A 17,281-nucleotide genomic window follows, 5' to 3' on the forward strand; every position below is an offset into this window, starting at 1 on the left:
TGCATTCATCTAATAAAATGATTTATGGTGAAGTTGGTCGTTACCCTTTATTTATCACAACTTGGATTAAATGCATTAAATACTGGGTTAGGCTAACACAGCTTCCTTCTGAAAGAATATGCAAACAAGCGTACATTATGATGGTGAATCAACTTTAATCTGGAAAATATAACTGGGCATACTATGTGCAGAATGTTTTAAATGTTCATGGTTTCGGGATTGTTTGGATGTGTCAAGGAGTTAGTGATGTGAAATTATTCTTGTATGAATTTAAAGATAGACTTATTTCTTCATACAAACAGGATTGGCACTCTAATTTAGAAGATTCGGAAAAAATATAGCTGGTTTCTTTCGTTTAAGAGTACATTTGAGACGGAAAAATATATTTCAGTTCTAAACAATAAATGGCACAGACTTAGTCTTGCTCGGTTCAGGTTAAGGGTATTGGGGCTGAATGCCAGTAAAAGATGGTACTCCCTTGACACATCCATTCAACCCCCATGCCCTATGTGTGGGGCGCAGACAGAAGACGAAATTCATTTTCTTTTTGTGTGTAACGCCTACAGTGATATCCGTAAAAAATGTGAACTTTTTAAAGAACGTGTTTCAGTTGAAAGGGACATCATCCATCTCCTTTTGTCAGATAATGGAAAGATAATTCGGTCACTTGCTAAATTTATCGCCCTTGCTTGGCACTTTCGTAGCAAGAATTGCTCTGACTTGTAAATGCATACACAACAAAAGAACTGCAGTCTCGAAAGTGGAAAAAAAAAAAAAAATCATACCACAGCTTTAACTGTCATAGCGTTTAGGTTGGATGGTCGATTCAAAGAAGCCGACATTTGTATCGTTTTTGAATATGCACGGAGAAAGTGCAAATTAACTGAATATGTATAGGTTTACTTTTCCTTTTTCTTACTTTTCTTTTAGGTTGATCACGCCGTGAGTTTGTCGAACGTGGGTATAGCCGTTTTCGACATGAGTGTTTTCTATTGTCTTGCAGCAGGTTTGTTGCTGCGATTTTGATACATATTATATTCATGCTATTTGGTTTGTATGTGTTAAACGATTATTTTGATGTGTCCCATGCCAATAGGACTGTGATGTCAATGGCATTAAAACATTTTTCAGTTTCAGTTTCAGTTTCAGTTTCTCTCTCTCTCTCTCTCTCTCTCTCTCTCTCTCTCTCTCTCTCTCTCTCTCTCTCTCTCTCTCTCAATAAAATTCTGCTTCTATCACTACCATATACAGTGCATCATCTGACATATATTTATAACCTCAGTATTTCAAAAAGTGTTTTTCCAACTATGTTCAAAACTGCCAAAATTATACCACTACCTAAAGTAAAAAATCCCTCTGACCTGAACGATTACCGACCAATATCAATACTATCATCGCTTTCTAAACCACTTGAAAAACACGTACACAAGCACCTTTTGCAATATCTTGACCGGCACAACTTGCTTCATCAAAATCAGTCAGGGTTTCGCCCAAAACACTCCTGTCAGACAGCCCTCACCAGTCTCTTAGATAAACTGCTCACAGCTATAAATGACAAAAGTATCAACGGAATTGTATTTCTAGATTTGAAGAAAGCATTTGATCTTGTTAACCATCGAATACTTCTTGAAAAGCTACGGGTTTATCAGCTTGATACAAATTCTGTTAATTTTTTTGAGTCATACTTAAAAGAAAGAAAACAGAGTGTATTAGTAAACGGGACTTTTTCGAATGTGGGAATAACTAAAATGGGCATTCCCCAAGGCTCTGTGCTTGGCCCCTTATTGTTCAACCTTTATATCAATGATCTTCCATTATGTATCTCCTCATCTGCAATATCATGCGACATGTTTGCAGATGAGGGGGGGGGGGGGGGTAAACAAAAGTAATAAAGAAAATAGAAGTAAAAATGAAAATAATAAAATTTCAAAGAAAAAAAAAAAGAAGAAAAAAAGGAGAGGGGGTGGGGGGGGGGGGGGTACGAACAATTAAATCGTTGAGAACAATGGGTTGTATTACAAAAAGAGAGACATCTGGGAAAAGTACTGATGAGGACAAAGAAAGGTAAAGGGTTAATTTTACATCAACGAACAACTGATGAAATGAAATATATATATATAATAAACAACTAAATGAAATAAAATAGTAGGACATCCATCACCATAACCAGCACCAGCGTCACCTCCACGCCCACAACCAGTAGTATTTGTAGGGATCATCGTCGTCATCGTCGTCGTTGTCGTCGTCATCTATATATGTATGCATATAATTATATCCCTGGCTGGTATACATCCCATGAAAACATGGCTGGTTTACTCGTGACATGGCCCAGACTGGTTTGTTCCTGACATGGCTGATTTATTCGTGACATGGCCTAGACTGGTTTGTTCCTGACATGGCTGGTTTGTTCCTGACATGGCCTAGACTGGTTTGTTCCTGACATGGCCCAGGCTGTTTGTTCCTGACATGGCCCAGTCTGGATTATTCGTGACATGGCCCTGACTGGTTTGTTCCTGACATGGCTGGTTTGTTCCTGACATGACCCAGACTGGTTTGTTCCTGACATGGCTGGTTTGTTCCTGACATGACCCAGACTAGTTTGTTCCTGACATGGCCCAGGATGGTTATTCCTGACATGGCTGGTTTATTCCTGACATGGCCCAGACTGGCTTGTTCCTGACATGACCCAGGCTGGCTTGTTCCTGACATGACCTAGGCTGCCTTGTTCCCGACATGGCTGGTTTATTCCTGAAATTGCCCAGGCTGGTTTGTTCCTGACATGACCCAGGCTGGCTTGTTCCTGACATGGCCCAGGCTGGTTTGTTCCTGACATGGCTGGTTTATTCCTGACATGACCCAGACTGGTTTATTCCTGACATGACCCAGGCTGGCTTGTTCCTGACATGACCCAGGCTGGCTTGTTCCCGACATGGCCCAGGCTGGTTTATTCCTGACATGACCCAGGCTGGTTTATTCCTGACATGACCCAGGCTGGCTTGTTCCTGACATGACCCAGGCTGGCTTGTTCCTGACATGGCTGGTTTATTCCTGACATGGCCTAGACTGGTTTGTTCCTGACATGGCTATTTATTCCTGACATGGCCCAGGCTGGATTAAACCTCGGGTGTTAAAGTAGCCGAGGCTACTTTATACGTGGGGTGAATACCAGCCAGGGGTAGCGTTCGTCCTGTTAACCGGCTACCAACAATACGGCAATCAAAAAGTCATTTGCCCCGTCGTCTGTACACGACGCATAACACTTCTTGTCTTCCTCCTCCTCCTCCTCCTCCTCCTCCTCCTTCTTCTTCTTCTTCTTCTTCTTCTTCTTCTTCTTCTCTCTTCCACCATCTTCTTACAAACACAAGACATAAAAAAGTAAAAGGAAAAAAAAAATGATTGTGCTCCTAATCATACACCACCACAATAGCACTACAGTCTTGAAAAATAGATAAGCACATAATGAACCATCAATGACCCTGGGCAAAAAAAAACCACTTACCACTCAGTCTTTTAAAAAGACTGTTGAAGTCATTTTTCTCTTGGTCTTCATAGATAACTTGGATGGATAATTTCTCTCCGTGTTTTTTCCGTAGGTAGTCTGTAATGGCAAACAAAATATTAAAAAAAGAGAATGGGTAATTTATCCTTTATCATCCTCATAACCGCTGTTATTATCAATAGCCATCATCGTCAACATCGTCATTGTTACTGCTTTGATGTTCTTCCAAACACATCTCTGCTTCTGGTAACATGTAACCCAGTACTACCCGTACATGTGGGGAGTAAACTCAACATGAAAATCCGATCTGAAGAGGATAGTCTCTGCCAGATTTGGCACATCATTAAAGCTGGCTCCCATGTATGGGTCAAATACAAACAGGTCATCGCAACAGCGGAGCAGGCGGAAGATGAGACGTTTCCCAACGGCTGCAATGGCGGATGAGGATGCCAACAATGGGTAGGGAGACTTGCGAGCACGCCGCTAGAACTGCCGTGGACCCACAATATTTAGGGCTTGTCTACCTAGAGTGTAAAGCCTGGGTTCGGCGGACTGCGCGGAAGAAACCATCGTTGGTTCAACGGGCAGAAATGCGATGCTCAGCAATGCGCCGTGGAGCGCTAAAAGGGCGCAGTGAGACACATGCAGAACACTGCTAGCCATTTACTGCATCCTGACCTATCTCCAGCCGTCTAGACTATGTCTTGCCTCTGGGCCCAAATAGGCCGAGACGAGAGAGAGAGGCTGACCTGCGCAACTCTCCCTGGCTTTAGTCCAAGTCAAGCACAGGCGATAACTTCAAATTACACCGCGCAACACCTCAAGACCTGTGGCGATGGTGGAATGGCCATGTAGCAGGTGCGGACACACTGGAAGGAGTAGTCACAAATCTGCACACAGGTGGCCCAGTGCACAGGGTCACTCTCTACTGGACCGCAGCAGCAATGGAGTTTGGCAGCCCTCTGCTCACCTCCATGGAGGAAGGGGCTGGAAAAAGGTGCCTCAAACATAGCTGCTTCACTTCTCCCTGGCCAGCTTACCGCGGCTGGTGGGGATCCCTCGTAGCGGTCGACAAACTAAAACAACGAAGAAAGTGATGGTGCTCAACCTTTGCGTATGGAATGTGAGAACACTGCTGGATAGCAGACAGAGAGGAGAACTTCCCTGGTTGCAAAGAGCTAGCTCGCTACAATGTGGACATAGCGGCTCTCAGCGAAAGGCGCCTTGCAGACAAGGGCCTGCTTACAGAACATTCTTCTGGAGTGGTCGCAGCAGCGCTGACCGACGAAAAGCAGGCGTGGGATTTGCCATCAAATCTCACCTAACTTGTAAACTCACCAAGCTTCCAGAGGGTATCAACGACTGCCTGGTGACACTTCAGCTCCCACTCTCAAACCAGAAGAGTGCAACGTTGGTTAGTACCTGCGCTCTCACCATGACCAACCCAATGACATTAAAGACAAGTTCTATGAAGAACTCGACACCCTCATTTCAGCAGTCCCAAAGTCAGAGAAGCTCATTGTTCTGAGGACTTTAATGCCAGAGTAGGGACAGACTACCAAATCTAGGAAGGGATCATTGGAAGAAATGGCACCAGCAAGTGTAACAGCAACGGTCTTCTGCTTCTCAAGACGTGTGCCACATATGACCTTGTCATCACCAACATCCTGTTCCGCCTACCCACCCGTAAGAAGACATCAGATTACGTCATCACCAGGAAGAGGGACAGGTTGGACGCCATGTGTGGTGGCTGGACCAGCCACCGCCTCATTGTGTCCAAGTTCAAGCTTCGCATTCTGCCCATGAAAAGGCCCCCAGGTCATAAGACTGCGAAGAGGCTGAATGTGTCCGAGCTGAAAAGCAGCAAGGTTGCAGAAGAACTCGCCGACGACCCTGAAGGCGGACTGCCAGGCACACGACGGGAAGGCAGGACCAGCGTTGAGGAACAGTGGATGGCCTTCAGAGACACTGTCTACACTACTTCCCTCGAACATCTTGGACCAGCAACCCGAAAAAACCAAGACTGGTTCGATGATAATGATGAAGAAACAGAGGCACTGATAACAGAAAATTCAACTGTTCAAAGCGCATAATAACGACCCCACGTCACAAGTCAAGGGAAGATGCCCTTGCTATCTCGAAAAGAAAAGTTCAGAAGAAACTTCGCGAGATGCAAGACAGCTGGTTCAGGAAGAAGGCGTATGAAATCCAGAGCTACGCAGACCACCACGACACAAAGCGCTTCTACGATGCACATAAGGCTGTATTCAGACCCCAGTCCTCTATCTCCTCATCCCTCCTCAATGCAGATGGGACGCAGATGCTGACTCTGGATTGGTGGCTGAGCACTTCAAGAACGTTCTTAACCATCCTGCTAACATCAACGATGAGGCCATTGCTCGTCTGCATCAGGTAGAGATCAACGAGAACCTCGACAACCTCCCCACAGAAGATGAAGTCAGGAAGGCAGTGAAGCAACTCTCCTGTGGCAAAGCACCAGGATCCAATAAAATTTATGCTGAGGTTTACAAAACAGGAGGCGCTGCCATGATGCAAAAGCTGACTGAACTCTTCCAGTCCATGTGAAATGAGGGACAGATCCCACAACAGCTAAAAAAAAAAAAAAAAAAAAAAAAAAAAAAAAAAAAAAACCTCACCATAGTCCACATCTGTAAGGGGAAAGGCAACCGCCAGTCTTGTGACAAGCACCAAGGCATCTCTCTCTTGTCCATTGCTGGGAAGATTCTGGCCCGTGTCCTGCTCAATCATCTTCTCCAACAACTTGAGCAAGTTATCCTCCCAGTGTGGCTTCCGTGCTGAACGTGGGACTGCAGACATGATTTTTGCTGTGCGCCAACTCCAGGAAAAATGCCAAGAGCAACACAGTGACCTCTCCATGACCTTTGTCGATCTGACCAAGGCTTTTGATACGGTCAGCAGAGAAAGCTTGTGGAAGATTGAGATGTATGGCTCCCCCTGCAAGTTCATCACAATCGTCTGGCAGTTTCATGAAGGCATGATGGTGATAGTTCTGAATGATGGAAACGTTTCAGAGGCCTTCCCGGTGACAAACGGCGTCAAACAAGGCTGCGTTCTCGCCCCGACTCTGTTCAGTATTGTATTTTCTGCGATACTGACAGATGCCTTCCGTGACAGCGAAGAAGGAATCCACAAAAGATACAGGACTGATGGGAGATTGTTCAACCTCAGGCGCCTGCAGGCTATCACAAAGGTGAAAGAGATGACAGTGATTTCTTGTTTGCTGATGACTGCGCAATCAACCCCAACACAGAGCAGAAGATGCAGTGTGAAATGGACTGCTTTTCATAAGCCTGTGACAACATCGGTCTTACCATCAGCACCAGAAAGACTGAAGTTATGTACTAGCCTGCCCCAGGAGAGTCATTCCAGGAGTCGCACATCATAATGAAGGGGCAGACCCTTCAGGCAGTCGACAACTTCACTTACCTGGGCAGCACTCTTTCTCGCACAGTGAACATAGACGCTGATGTCAACAACAGGATCGCCAAAGCCGCCGCCGCCTTTGGGAGACTCCGTGAGAACGTTTAGGAGCAGAGAGAACTCAGCGCTACCACCAACCTGAAGGTCTACTGTGCAGTGGTCCTTACCACCCTCCTTTACGCCAGCGAGACCTGGACTGTCTACAACAGACACGCCAAACAGTTCAACATGAGCTGTCTCTGCAGACTCCTCCACATCAGGTGGCAGGACAAATGTCCCCGACACGGAAGTCCTGGAACGAGTTGGCCTCTACAGCATCTACATCCTCTTGCAGAAAGCCCAAGCCAGGTGGGCTGGACATGTTGTCAGATTGCCAGACAGTCGACTGCCTAAGCAGCTGCTGTACGGTGAACTGTGTCAGGGCAAGCGCTCGGTTGGAGGGCAGACGAAACGCTACAAAGACTGCCCTAAAACGTCCTTCGGAGACCTGGGCGTCGACATCAACATGTGGGAGACACTTGCTTTGGACCATCCAGCTTGGCGCGGCAAAATCACCACAGGATCCCGTGCAGCTGAAGCCATTCGCATCACCGAGACACAACGAAAGTGTACTGTGTGCAAGGCCCGAGCAGCATCCACTGCCATGACAGCATCCACTCAGGTGTGTCCCACATGTGGGCGAGCCTTCAGGGCCCAGATTGGCCTCATCAGTCACCTCCGGACCCACAGCCACTGATCTTCCATCTGATATTTGAAGCCATGGTCATCTTCGAATCTGAAGTACGAACATCAGCAATTGTATTATGATAAACTAATAGCTTACCAAACATTTCAAAACATAGTGGCAGTCTCCACTGTGGGGAAGGGGGGGGGGGACGCTCATTCAATCCGGCTCAGCGACGAAGCCATTATTGTCGTCATTGGAGGGGCTTAGTAGGCGGTGTCCTAGTTACGTTAAATCAGAGAAGGCACTACCGGACACCACTGAAGTTGTTCTGCAGTAATGGAGGGTTTCCTATGGTGTGTGGCCTCCTGGAAACCTAGCATTGATGGTTCCCTGTGGACTGCCGGCACAGGGACTGCGACAGATGAACCTGGGTGTGGCCGTGTATGGGGGACTCGAAGACGAGAGGCGTGGGAGTAATGCCATTGAAATGGTGCAGATGATTGGGCAGAGAAAGAATAAATAAATAGATTGATTAATTAATTGATTAACTGATTGATTGATCGATTGACAACTACTACTTCTACGACTACTACTAAATCACGCTTCAAAACATTTGAAACAGTGTTGGGCTTAGGACACGTGCTCACTGCAGCGCTTTTTAGCCACGAAAAATATTTGAACACCCAAACTCAGGTCGCACACACGACAGAAAGGTGTTCTACATCATCAAAGAGCAGAAAATCTTTTTGCACCTCGATTCCTCATACATGTGAAAGCTAATTGTATCATACCGAATCAAAAGCTCTATCATAATCAATGACAGCAACAACTTTTAAGAGATACTACTCAGTCATAAAATATAGGCAAACTTTGGTCAATGTTTGGCAATTTTTACGAAAACCAGCCTCACATTCACAGCTCACACTATTGTCGTTTGATCGCGTGTGTAGTTGATTCATCCAGAAAGAAGCCGACGTTCAAACCGTTATTACCATGCAGGCACCATTGCATAGCAACAAAGCGGTAATGTCCCAATTTAGCGTCCTAAATTCTGGGACGTGTTTAAACGAACATTTACGTGTGCTTTGCGATGGAAACAAATGAGAAATAACACTGTGTGTAATCGACTCTTCTAGTCAAGAAGTAGGCATAATACGACGCGAAATGACCCACAACATGAACTCCTCTTCTTCGTTTCCTCTCGTTTGTCAGATGAACACCCCAGTCTCCGCGATGAAGGCAGCTGTACACTGCAGGACTTCCAAACAGCTTCTGGGTCACGGGAGTTGGGTCGGGCTCAGTACCTCTTCCTGACCACTTCATAAAGGGGGCAGGACTGCAACAAATGTTCTGTTGTCTGGCTGTCAGTCCCACAGGGGCACCGTGCCAAGTGACTAATGCCAAATTCAGTGTGTAAGTGGTAGTTTAGGCGTTGTGGCCTGTCCTGAGTCTGAACATTGACACCTGTTCCCGCCTAGTCATCAGGTAGTAGGGGTCTGTCCTTTTGAGGTGTGGATGTTGTTGCATCCACTTCTTCTGTTGCTTGGCCTTGATGATGGTCTTTACTTCAGAGTAGCTGGTGGACCTAACCACCTGCTTTTGTGTATTTCCTTCCTTCGCTAAGGAGTCGGCAGTCTCATTGCCCAGCACACTGCAGTGAGAAGGAATCCACTATAGGACGACAGCGTGGCTCCTGCAGAGGGAGGCAAGAGTGGAGGACAGGTCGTTTAAGTCAGTGTTTGTGTTGGGCTGTAAGGCCTGTAGGACGGATAGGGCATCAGTCAGGAAAGCTACTTTATGGGTAACATGAGCGCTGACCTCGATAAGGGCTGCTGCTGTTTTCAGGGCTTCTGTCTCAGCCTTGTAACGGTGGAATAAAGGCCGACCTATCTTTTTCCTCGGCCTCCTGGTACTGAATGCAGATTCCTGCCCCACTATTTCGTACAGCTTCTTCAGCAGAGCCGTCAGTATAAACATGTCCAGGACTCTTGGATAGTGGGTTTGAGGGTGCTGAAGGGTACGGGGCTTTTATTTCTCAGAGCCACTCTTTGGGGCCAACACCAGAGATGCTGGACTGAGCGTGGCTGAGCATACCCTCTACCCATGCGGGGACAGCCCGACACCGCGAAATCTCTCTGGGGTCATGGTCAAAGATGTCTCGGTGTTATCAAGGGTCTAGCTTTGGTGGACAAAGCCGCATCTCTTGAGTCGCCCCTTATTTGGCTAGAACAGTCGGTCTTTTATGGGATGATCCTACAACCTCTTGAATTTGGCAGCCTGGATGATGAGCTTGGCACCTCTGCGGTCCCAAGAGACTGGAGCCTGGTGTGACAGCTTCAAGCTTCAGTATTGGCCTTGATCATGGCCCTGGTGGTGGTGCTGGTTGCCTGGTTCTGCAACATGAACTCGAACCGACACTTGTCGACTCAATCCACCATGTTTTTTGTTTACCTTTTCATTTACTCGATAGCAAAAACAAAACTGCACGCAGGAAAAAGTATATATATATATATATATATATATATATATATATATGTGTGTGTGTGTGTGTGTGTGTGTGTGTGTGTGTGTGTGTGTGTGTGTGTAATGGGTGGCGCTGTAGTGTAGCGACGCGCTCTCCCTGGGGACAGCAGCCCGAATTTCACACAGAGAAATCTGTTGTGATACAAAGAAATACAAATACAAATACAAAACAAATGGTTAGCGGGGCCAGGAACAGAATGAGCAAGATGGCGACACGTTAGTTTAGCGACTGTTTGCATCAAAATTGAGTATATATAGAGTCGAAAACCACAGGAAATAGTTTGCAACATCTGCGAATGGTAATATCGTTTCATCAATGGACGAAAACTGTCGGCAAAATAGGTCCCTAAATTTAGTACGCTAAAATAGGACTTTACCCAACAAACCTAAATGAGATACATCCCGTTACTACATGTCACAACGTGGGAAGTCCAGTGTTAATGTAACTGTGCTTGAAATACTGCTCAACAGCAACCAGTAAGGTCATAGTTTTGAATTTGGGGTAAACATCTTAAAATTCAAGCTAGAATGCCACCAGTTCTACTCGTTTTCCCCGCTTTTTGTTGTTGTTGTTGTTGTTTTTGTTGTTGTTGTTTGTTTGTTTGTTTGTTTGTTGTTTTTACTGCGCTAGCTTCTCCACTTTCATTTATTTCAGCATTCAGTAATTTTTGTTCGTTTTGGACAAATCAATATCATTAAACTTTATTATTGAAGTTTTCATCCTCTGAAAACGCCAACGCCATTTTAAATGACGATACTAATCATTACAGGGAAGTTTTTGGCGTATTTTATATCTTGATTCACACACGCCATTTCATTAACTACTTCTAGAATCAAGAGGAGTTAAAAACACTGGGTGTTAACACTGCAGTCTTTTTGTCTTGTAAAGCTTCGTTTCTTAAATAATATTTCTGGAAAGGTGTATAAAACTTCCTTTATCTGGGGATATTTTATTCTGTGTCGGTCTGTTCTAGAAACTATTAAATATATATATATATATAAATATATATAAAAGAATCCTCATCGTCCGTTCAGGGCTTGATCACACTCTTTATCAAAACCATTCGGAAGATTTTTCATGACTATTTAAGATAACCTTTTTGACTCAGTCACTTGTGTAAACAAAGTGAGTCTGTGTTTTAATCCGGTGTTCGGTTGTGTGAGTGGAGGAAAGAGGAAAACGGAAAAGGTAGAAATCTACAAAAAAAATGCAATAACATTTAACAGTAACAATTCAATAATGATAATAATAACCAGAAATAATCTCTCTGTGTGTGTGTGTGTGTGTGTGTGTGTGTGTGTGTGTGTGTGTGTGTGTGTGTGTGTGTGTGTGTGTGTGTGTGTCTGTGTCTGTGTCTGTGTCTGTGTGTGATTGTCTGTCTGTCTGTCTGTCTGTCTGTCTGTCCGTCTGTCTGTCTGTCTGTCTCTCCGTAGGTATATGTCTGTGTGTCCGTGGTAAACTTTAACATTGCCATCTTTCTCTAGAAACACTTTGTCCGTCCATACCAAATTTGGCTTAAAAATCGCAGGGAAAACAATCTTCACAGTCATACCAATAAGAGTCTGTAAATCTCGAATTAAGCCGTATTTCCCATATCATTGACGGTTTATTTCGTTGAGGCCATATCCGGGAATCCGAAAACACTATATAACCGCATCCCAGTTGCAGGGAAGGAGCAGGGTGATGCTGATGCTTGCATGCCTTCAACAAAAAACTCCTGAGTTCCAAGCCAGGTATTATGTGCAATCGGGTATCACTCCACGCGGCTTTGCGACACAAGAACCACTTACCTGTGACACTGGTGATCAGAGGCATGGAGCTGTAGCCATCGTTAGTGCCATAGTCCGCGATCGTGAATGTACCGTTGGGGTTGACAGGTATTGTTTCTGTGGGTATTCATAGCGGTTGTTAATTATTGTTGCAGTAAAATGATAGCGAGCTTACGATAGAAAAATAATGTTGAAAGTTGGGGTTACGTCTTGAATGTATTCAAAACATCAAAAAAGTGATATAACAACAACAACTGCTACTACTACTACTACCCATTATGACAATGATGTTGATGATGGTGGAACTGACTAATCATTCTAATTGAAGAAACAGATTATAGAATAATTTCCTATGGCTCACCCACAATAATCTATGTATATACCACACACGCGCGCGCGTACGCGCACACATACACATGCACACACACATTTGCACATAAACATATGCACACACATACACACACGCATATTTACGCATAAACACCACACACACACGCGCGCGCGCGCGCACACACACACACACACGTATACGCACACGCACACACTCATACAGCACACATACATACCACGTACACCATACACACCCACTCACCAAGCAGTGGCAACAGTAGATCAATACAAGATGACATTGTCTGCGTGGTTTGTTTTCCCCACGTGTCTCCATAGTGACCGCTGCCAGGCGTCCAGAACGGCAGATGGCTCTCAGCCTTAGGACCTGAAGAAGAGGAACAATAGGGACAATCACAAGAAGAACAGGAAGAAAAGCGCAGCAGGAACATGAAGAAGAAAAAGAAGAGCAAGTTCCAGCAGAAGAAGAAGTACCAGATTCAACACCAGAACTCGTGTCAGTACAAAAACCAGTACCAGAAGAAGAAGAAGGAGGAGGAGGAGGAGGAGGAGAAACAATTTATACCGTGGCCATTGGTGGTATCCATGATGTCAAGAACAGGTCGTTTTTTACGGGTGTACCGAGGAAGACTGCAAACTAACACCTGGTGGTCTCTTGTGGGCAGGTTGCTTTCTGGATGGAGCTGACTGGTGGAAGCGGTACTGATGCTAGTTCGTGACCAAGAATGCTGCATTTATATTTGACTTTAATCAGTGACCTACTGGCCTGCACCCTTTAGGGTGTGTAGTTTCACCCCACACCCCCTCCCCACCCTAGATTGTCACACACACACACACACACACACACACACGGACAGAGGATCATCTTGAGACGAATTCCTAGAACGAGAGAGAGAGAGACCCATACTCACACACACGGACACACACTCAGACATACTCTTTCTGTCTGTCAGTCACACACACACACACACACACACACACACACACACACACACACACACACACACACACACACACACACACACACACACACACACACACCCTCTTTCTCACTCAGACAGACTCCCTCACACACACACACACACACACACACACACACACACACACACACACACACACACACACACACACACACAGGGTGTGGACGATGGGTGAAGGGCGGTCATGGGAAGGCAGGCGGGGGATGACAGGAAAAAAACTGATAGTGAAGTGATGGAGTTTGTGGTGGGGGAGTCACTGACCATATACTACTATCGGCGATTACGACAAGTCTTCAATGCAGAATGGTACATGTTTTCAGCAATTGGAAGTTACAGATTTCCGATGAATCATGTGAAACACTCTGAATGTCGCAGTGTCCTGTGATCAAATACACAACCCATCCCATCCTTCCTCCGTTCTCATACTGATCAGAGAGGATTGGATAGTCAAATAATAGATGGTGAACTGAAATACGGCTGGAGCAATTACTGGTAATTAAAATAAAAAGTTTCATTCCAAGCGTTTGGCCCTCATTTGATTATTCATTTCGTGCGCACGTTTCAGGTTGACTTTTAAAGAATATACAACGAAAGCAGTCTCCATGAGTCGAATTCATTTCATGGAATGATAAGCATAAGAGGAAAGTCGTCACATCACTTGCTTGTGCTGAATGTCCGACTTTACCTAATTAATCCCTGAACTCTGTCTGTCTGTCTCTCTTTCTCGCCCCCTCTCTTTCTCTCTGTATACATACATGCATACATACATACAGTCCTTCACATGATATTGTCAAAATGTTTTATGCACCGTGGCATCCTGTTCCGCTTCGTGATACTGTCAAAGTTCGCCGACCCAAATTCCACAGGGAGTTGAAGACAGAAGTCGGTCACTCGCAGACTTGAGGATGGGGGGGCAGGATGGCGTGAGGATAATGGGAAAGGGTACGCCGTGAACGTGGAAGCGAGGGAGTGGGCGTGAGGAAACTGGGGCAGGGAAACGCAGACTGTTTCGGCGTCGAACATGGGGCTCCGTTGAAGGCAGTGGCACGGGGAGAAAAGTCACAGGAAAAATCTGGAACAATGAGCTCCCAGTCTCTGTCGACTACACTTTTACAAGTTCAGAAGAAAACCCCCACCCCCACCCCCACTCCTAACTTCCTAAAGCAACAGATATTCAATTAATCAGGGGGGGGGGGGGGGGGGGCTGGGGGGGGGGGGGGGCAAGAGGATAGTTATTACATACAGCCCCTTCCACAAAAAAGCTACAAACTATAAACATGAAAAGTGCATGAACCGTTTGTTATGATTTCCCCAGTAATTAAAGGGTTAAAAATAAATGTATCACAAAGACAATCTCTGTGTTTGTTTGTTTGTTTGTTTTTAACACAAAAGACAAGCAAGGTTCCGTATTTCATTTGAACACCTTGATTGCTGAAACCTGGTGAAATTAGGCAAGTGTGGCTTTTGGTGGTTTGTTTTTTTGTTGTTGTTTTTTTTTTTTTGTGTTTGTTTTTTGTGATGCCTGGTTCATTGGTGTGAGTTTTGGCTATGGTGGGTGTGATGTAGGTATACATATTTTGCTGTGATTTGGGCCGATGTGATGTGAGACTGTGATATTGCTTGTGTTGGGTTTTTTTGCACGTACTTTCATGCCAGTTATTCTTAAATGTGTATATTTTATTGTAATGCGCGGTGAGCCTCATCTGAGATCGGGGTACTGCGCTATATAACCCTGCATTATTATTAGTAGTAGTAGAAGTAGTAGTAGTATCATCATTATCATTGTTGTTATTATTATCATTATCATTGGTGTCGTTGTTGTACTTACAAGAGGTGGTATTGATTTGATTGAACCAAAGTAATGCCACCCCAAGAGAAAGATGTCAAAATACTATATGGTGACTGACATCCTGACCGTAAGCTCTGCTGAGGACGGTGGCAGAATGGTTAAGACGCTCTGCTGCCAATAAAGAGAATCCATGAGGTTGTGGGTTCGAATTCCGTTCTCGCCCCTTCTCTCAAGTTTGACTGGAAAATCAAACTGAGCGTCTAGTCTTTCGGATGAGACGATAAATCGAGGTCCCGTGTGCAGCACGCATATTTTGCGCACTGAAAAAGAACCATTGGCAACGAGCGTGTTGTCCTCTGGCAAAATCAGGTATAAAGAAATCCACTCTGATAGGTACACAACTATATAAGCATGCACTCAAGGCCTGACAAGTGCGTTGGGTTATGCTGCTGTCAGGCATCTGCCTAGCAGATGTTGTGTAGCGCAGATGTTGTGTTGTGTAGCGCATATGGATTTTTCCGAACGCAGTGACGCCTCCTTGAAACTGAAATCTGCTGAACTCCGTACGGTGATAGTCGTTCGCTGACAAGTATACACGTCAGTATCGGGAAAAACGCGAGCGGAGAAAGGAGGCATCATCTCAAGTTCACCCCTCCAGCGACCAGCCAACCTTCACGTGCGCCAGCTGTTCCCGACAATGCAAGTCCAGGACTGGCCTGTACAGCCACCAGAAGGCTTGCCTCACCCGGACTAGACCTTCTTCCCAGTGATCTTCGGATACGAAGAGACTGCCATCATACACGCCAGCAGCACAGAGGGTTAAGATCTTAACGCCAGAGATCGAGAGGTTTTCAAACGTAGCATCTGTTAGTAGAGATGATATCGTTCTTCACGAAAAGGCAGAAATTATATAATGTCATACTTTCGGTTTTAAAGAAAAACAGTAGAGGTTGAAGGGTATGTGTGTAGTCCTTATCTACTGGAATGAAAATAATATATGTGTTTTCTAAGAAAGATGGGAAATAAGAATGTAGTATCCTAGTTTGACAGAATTACAGTATGGGTCGATGTGTATATCAGCTCAATACTTGATAGTGAGGAGACTCTGGTTTCATACAAAGGACAAGTAACATGTACTTTGTCATTCAGTTTAACGGAAGAGCATTGTTTGTCTTCAGGTGTGGCCCTTGGGAGAAGACCGATGTCCTATTCTTTACAAAACAGAACATTTTGTACATGGTATTTCAGTTTGAAACCAGCCATAAAGATCGGCACGTATATAGATACATCAACTGTCATCATAGACCTAAAACGGACAGCCATGCACACTTCAAATCAGTCTAAGATAAGAGCAATGGGGGGGCGGGGGGGGGGGGGGGGTGGAGTGTGTGGCAATTGAAAGTGGATAACATCTTGCTTCCAACGAAAGACAGAAAACTTGCATTTAGTATGTCAGTGTAAAAAAGCAGCAGTAGAGCTGGACAGATGTGCAGATACGACATTTGATAACACAGATGAAAGAGAAATGGGTAAAAAAAAAAAAAAAAGAGTACAAAATCATGACGTCTGATGAGGTAAAAAGAGATAATTCTTTATTCTATGATAGCAGGGAAAGTGTGTGTAGTACTTTTTTGTGTTTAGTATCAGTATCAGTATCAGTAGCTCAAGGAGGCGTCACTGCATTCGGTCAAATCCATATACGCTACACCACATCTGCCAAGCAGATGCCTGACCAGCAGCGTAACCCAACGCGCTTAGTCAGGCCTTGAGAATAAAATAATGAAATAAATAATAAATAAATAAATAAAATAAATAAATAAATAATAGATAGATGCATGAAAATACTACTAATAATAATAATAATAATTATAAGGCTCAAAATCTTGTGTTTAACAGAAGAACAGTAGGGCTCGACAGGCATGTTAGTTGTTGGACGGGATAGAATACCTGTTGAAAATCTCATTTCCTATTACAAACGCGAAAAGTTGTTTTCCAGTATAATGAAAGGATATAGAGATTGACAGGTACAACAACGAATTTGATTACAGAGAAACGTTTGCTTCTTAAGAAAGACAGTAAAGCTGTGCAATTCGTACCGCAGCTGAACTGATAAAGAGTAAGGGTTGACAAGTGTGCATAACTTGATTTTGACACGGTTTTGTTTCCCATAATTAAACACAGGGAAAAGTGTATTCCATGTCATCGTTTCAATTTGTCAGAAGAGCAGTAGCGGTCGACAGGTA

The 17,281-nt window shown here is 44.6% G+C and overlaps 1 protein-coding gene across 1 annotated transcript in view; it reads right to left on the bottom strand.

The window, feature by feature from the left end:
• Nucleotides 1-12,941, bottom strand: part of LOC143298283 (uncharacterized) — a 24,868-nt gene extending 11,927 nt beyond the window's left edge. Inside the window, exons 1-4 of the mRNA XM_076611101.1 lie at nucleotides 12,835-12,941; nucleotides 12,514-12,636; nucleotides 11,943-12,038; nucleotides 3,500-3,598 (exon numbers count right to left, since the gene is read on the bottom strand). Of these exons, the coding sequence (XP_076467216.1) occupies nucleotides 3,500-3,598; nucleotides 11,943-12,038; nucleotides 12,514-12,636; nucleotides 12,835-12,856 (340 nt within the window). The 5' untranslated portion in view covers nucleotides 12,857-12,941. The remainder of the gene's footprint in view (nucleotides 1-3,499; nucleotides 3,599-11,942; nucleotides 12,039-12,513; nucleotides 12,637-12,834) is intronic.
• Between the last annotated feature and the right edge of the window lie 4,340 nt (nucleotides 12,942-17,281).

Source organism: Babylonia areolata, chromosome 23 (genome assembly GCF_041734735.1).
Source record: "Babylonia areolata isolate BAREFJ2019XMU chromosome 23, ASM4173473v1, whole genome shotgun sequence".
Classification (NCBI taxonomy): Eukaryota; Metazoa; Mollusca; class Gastropoda; order Neogastropoda; family Buccinidae; genus Babylonia; species Babylonia areolata.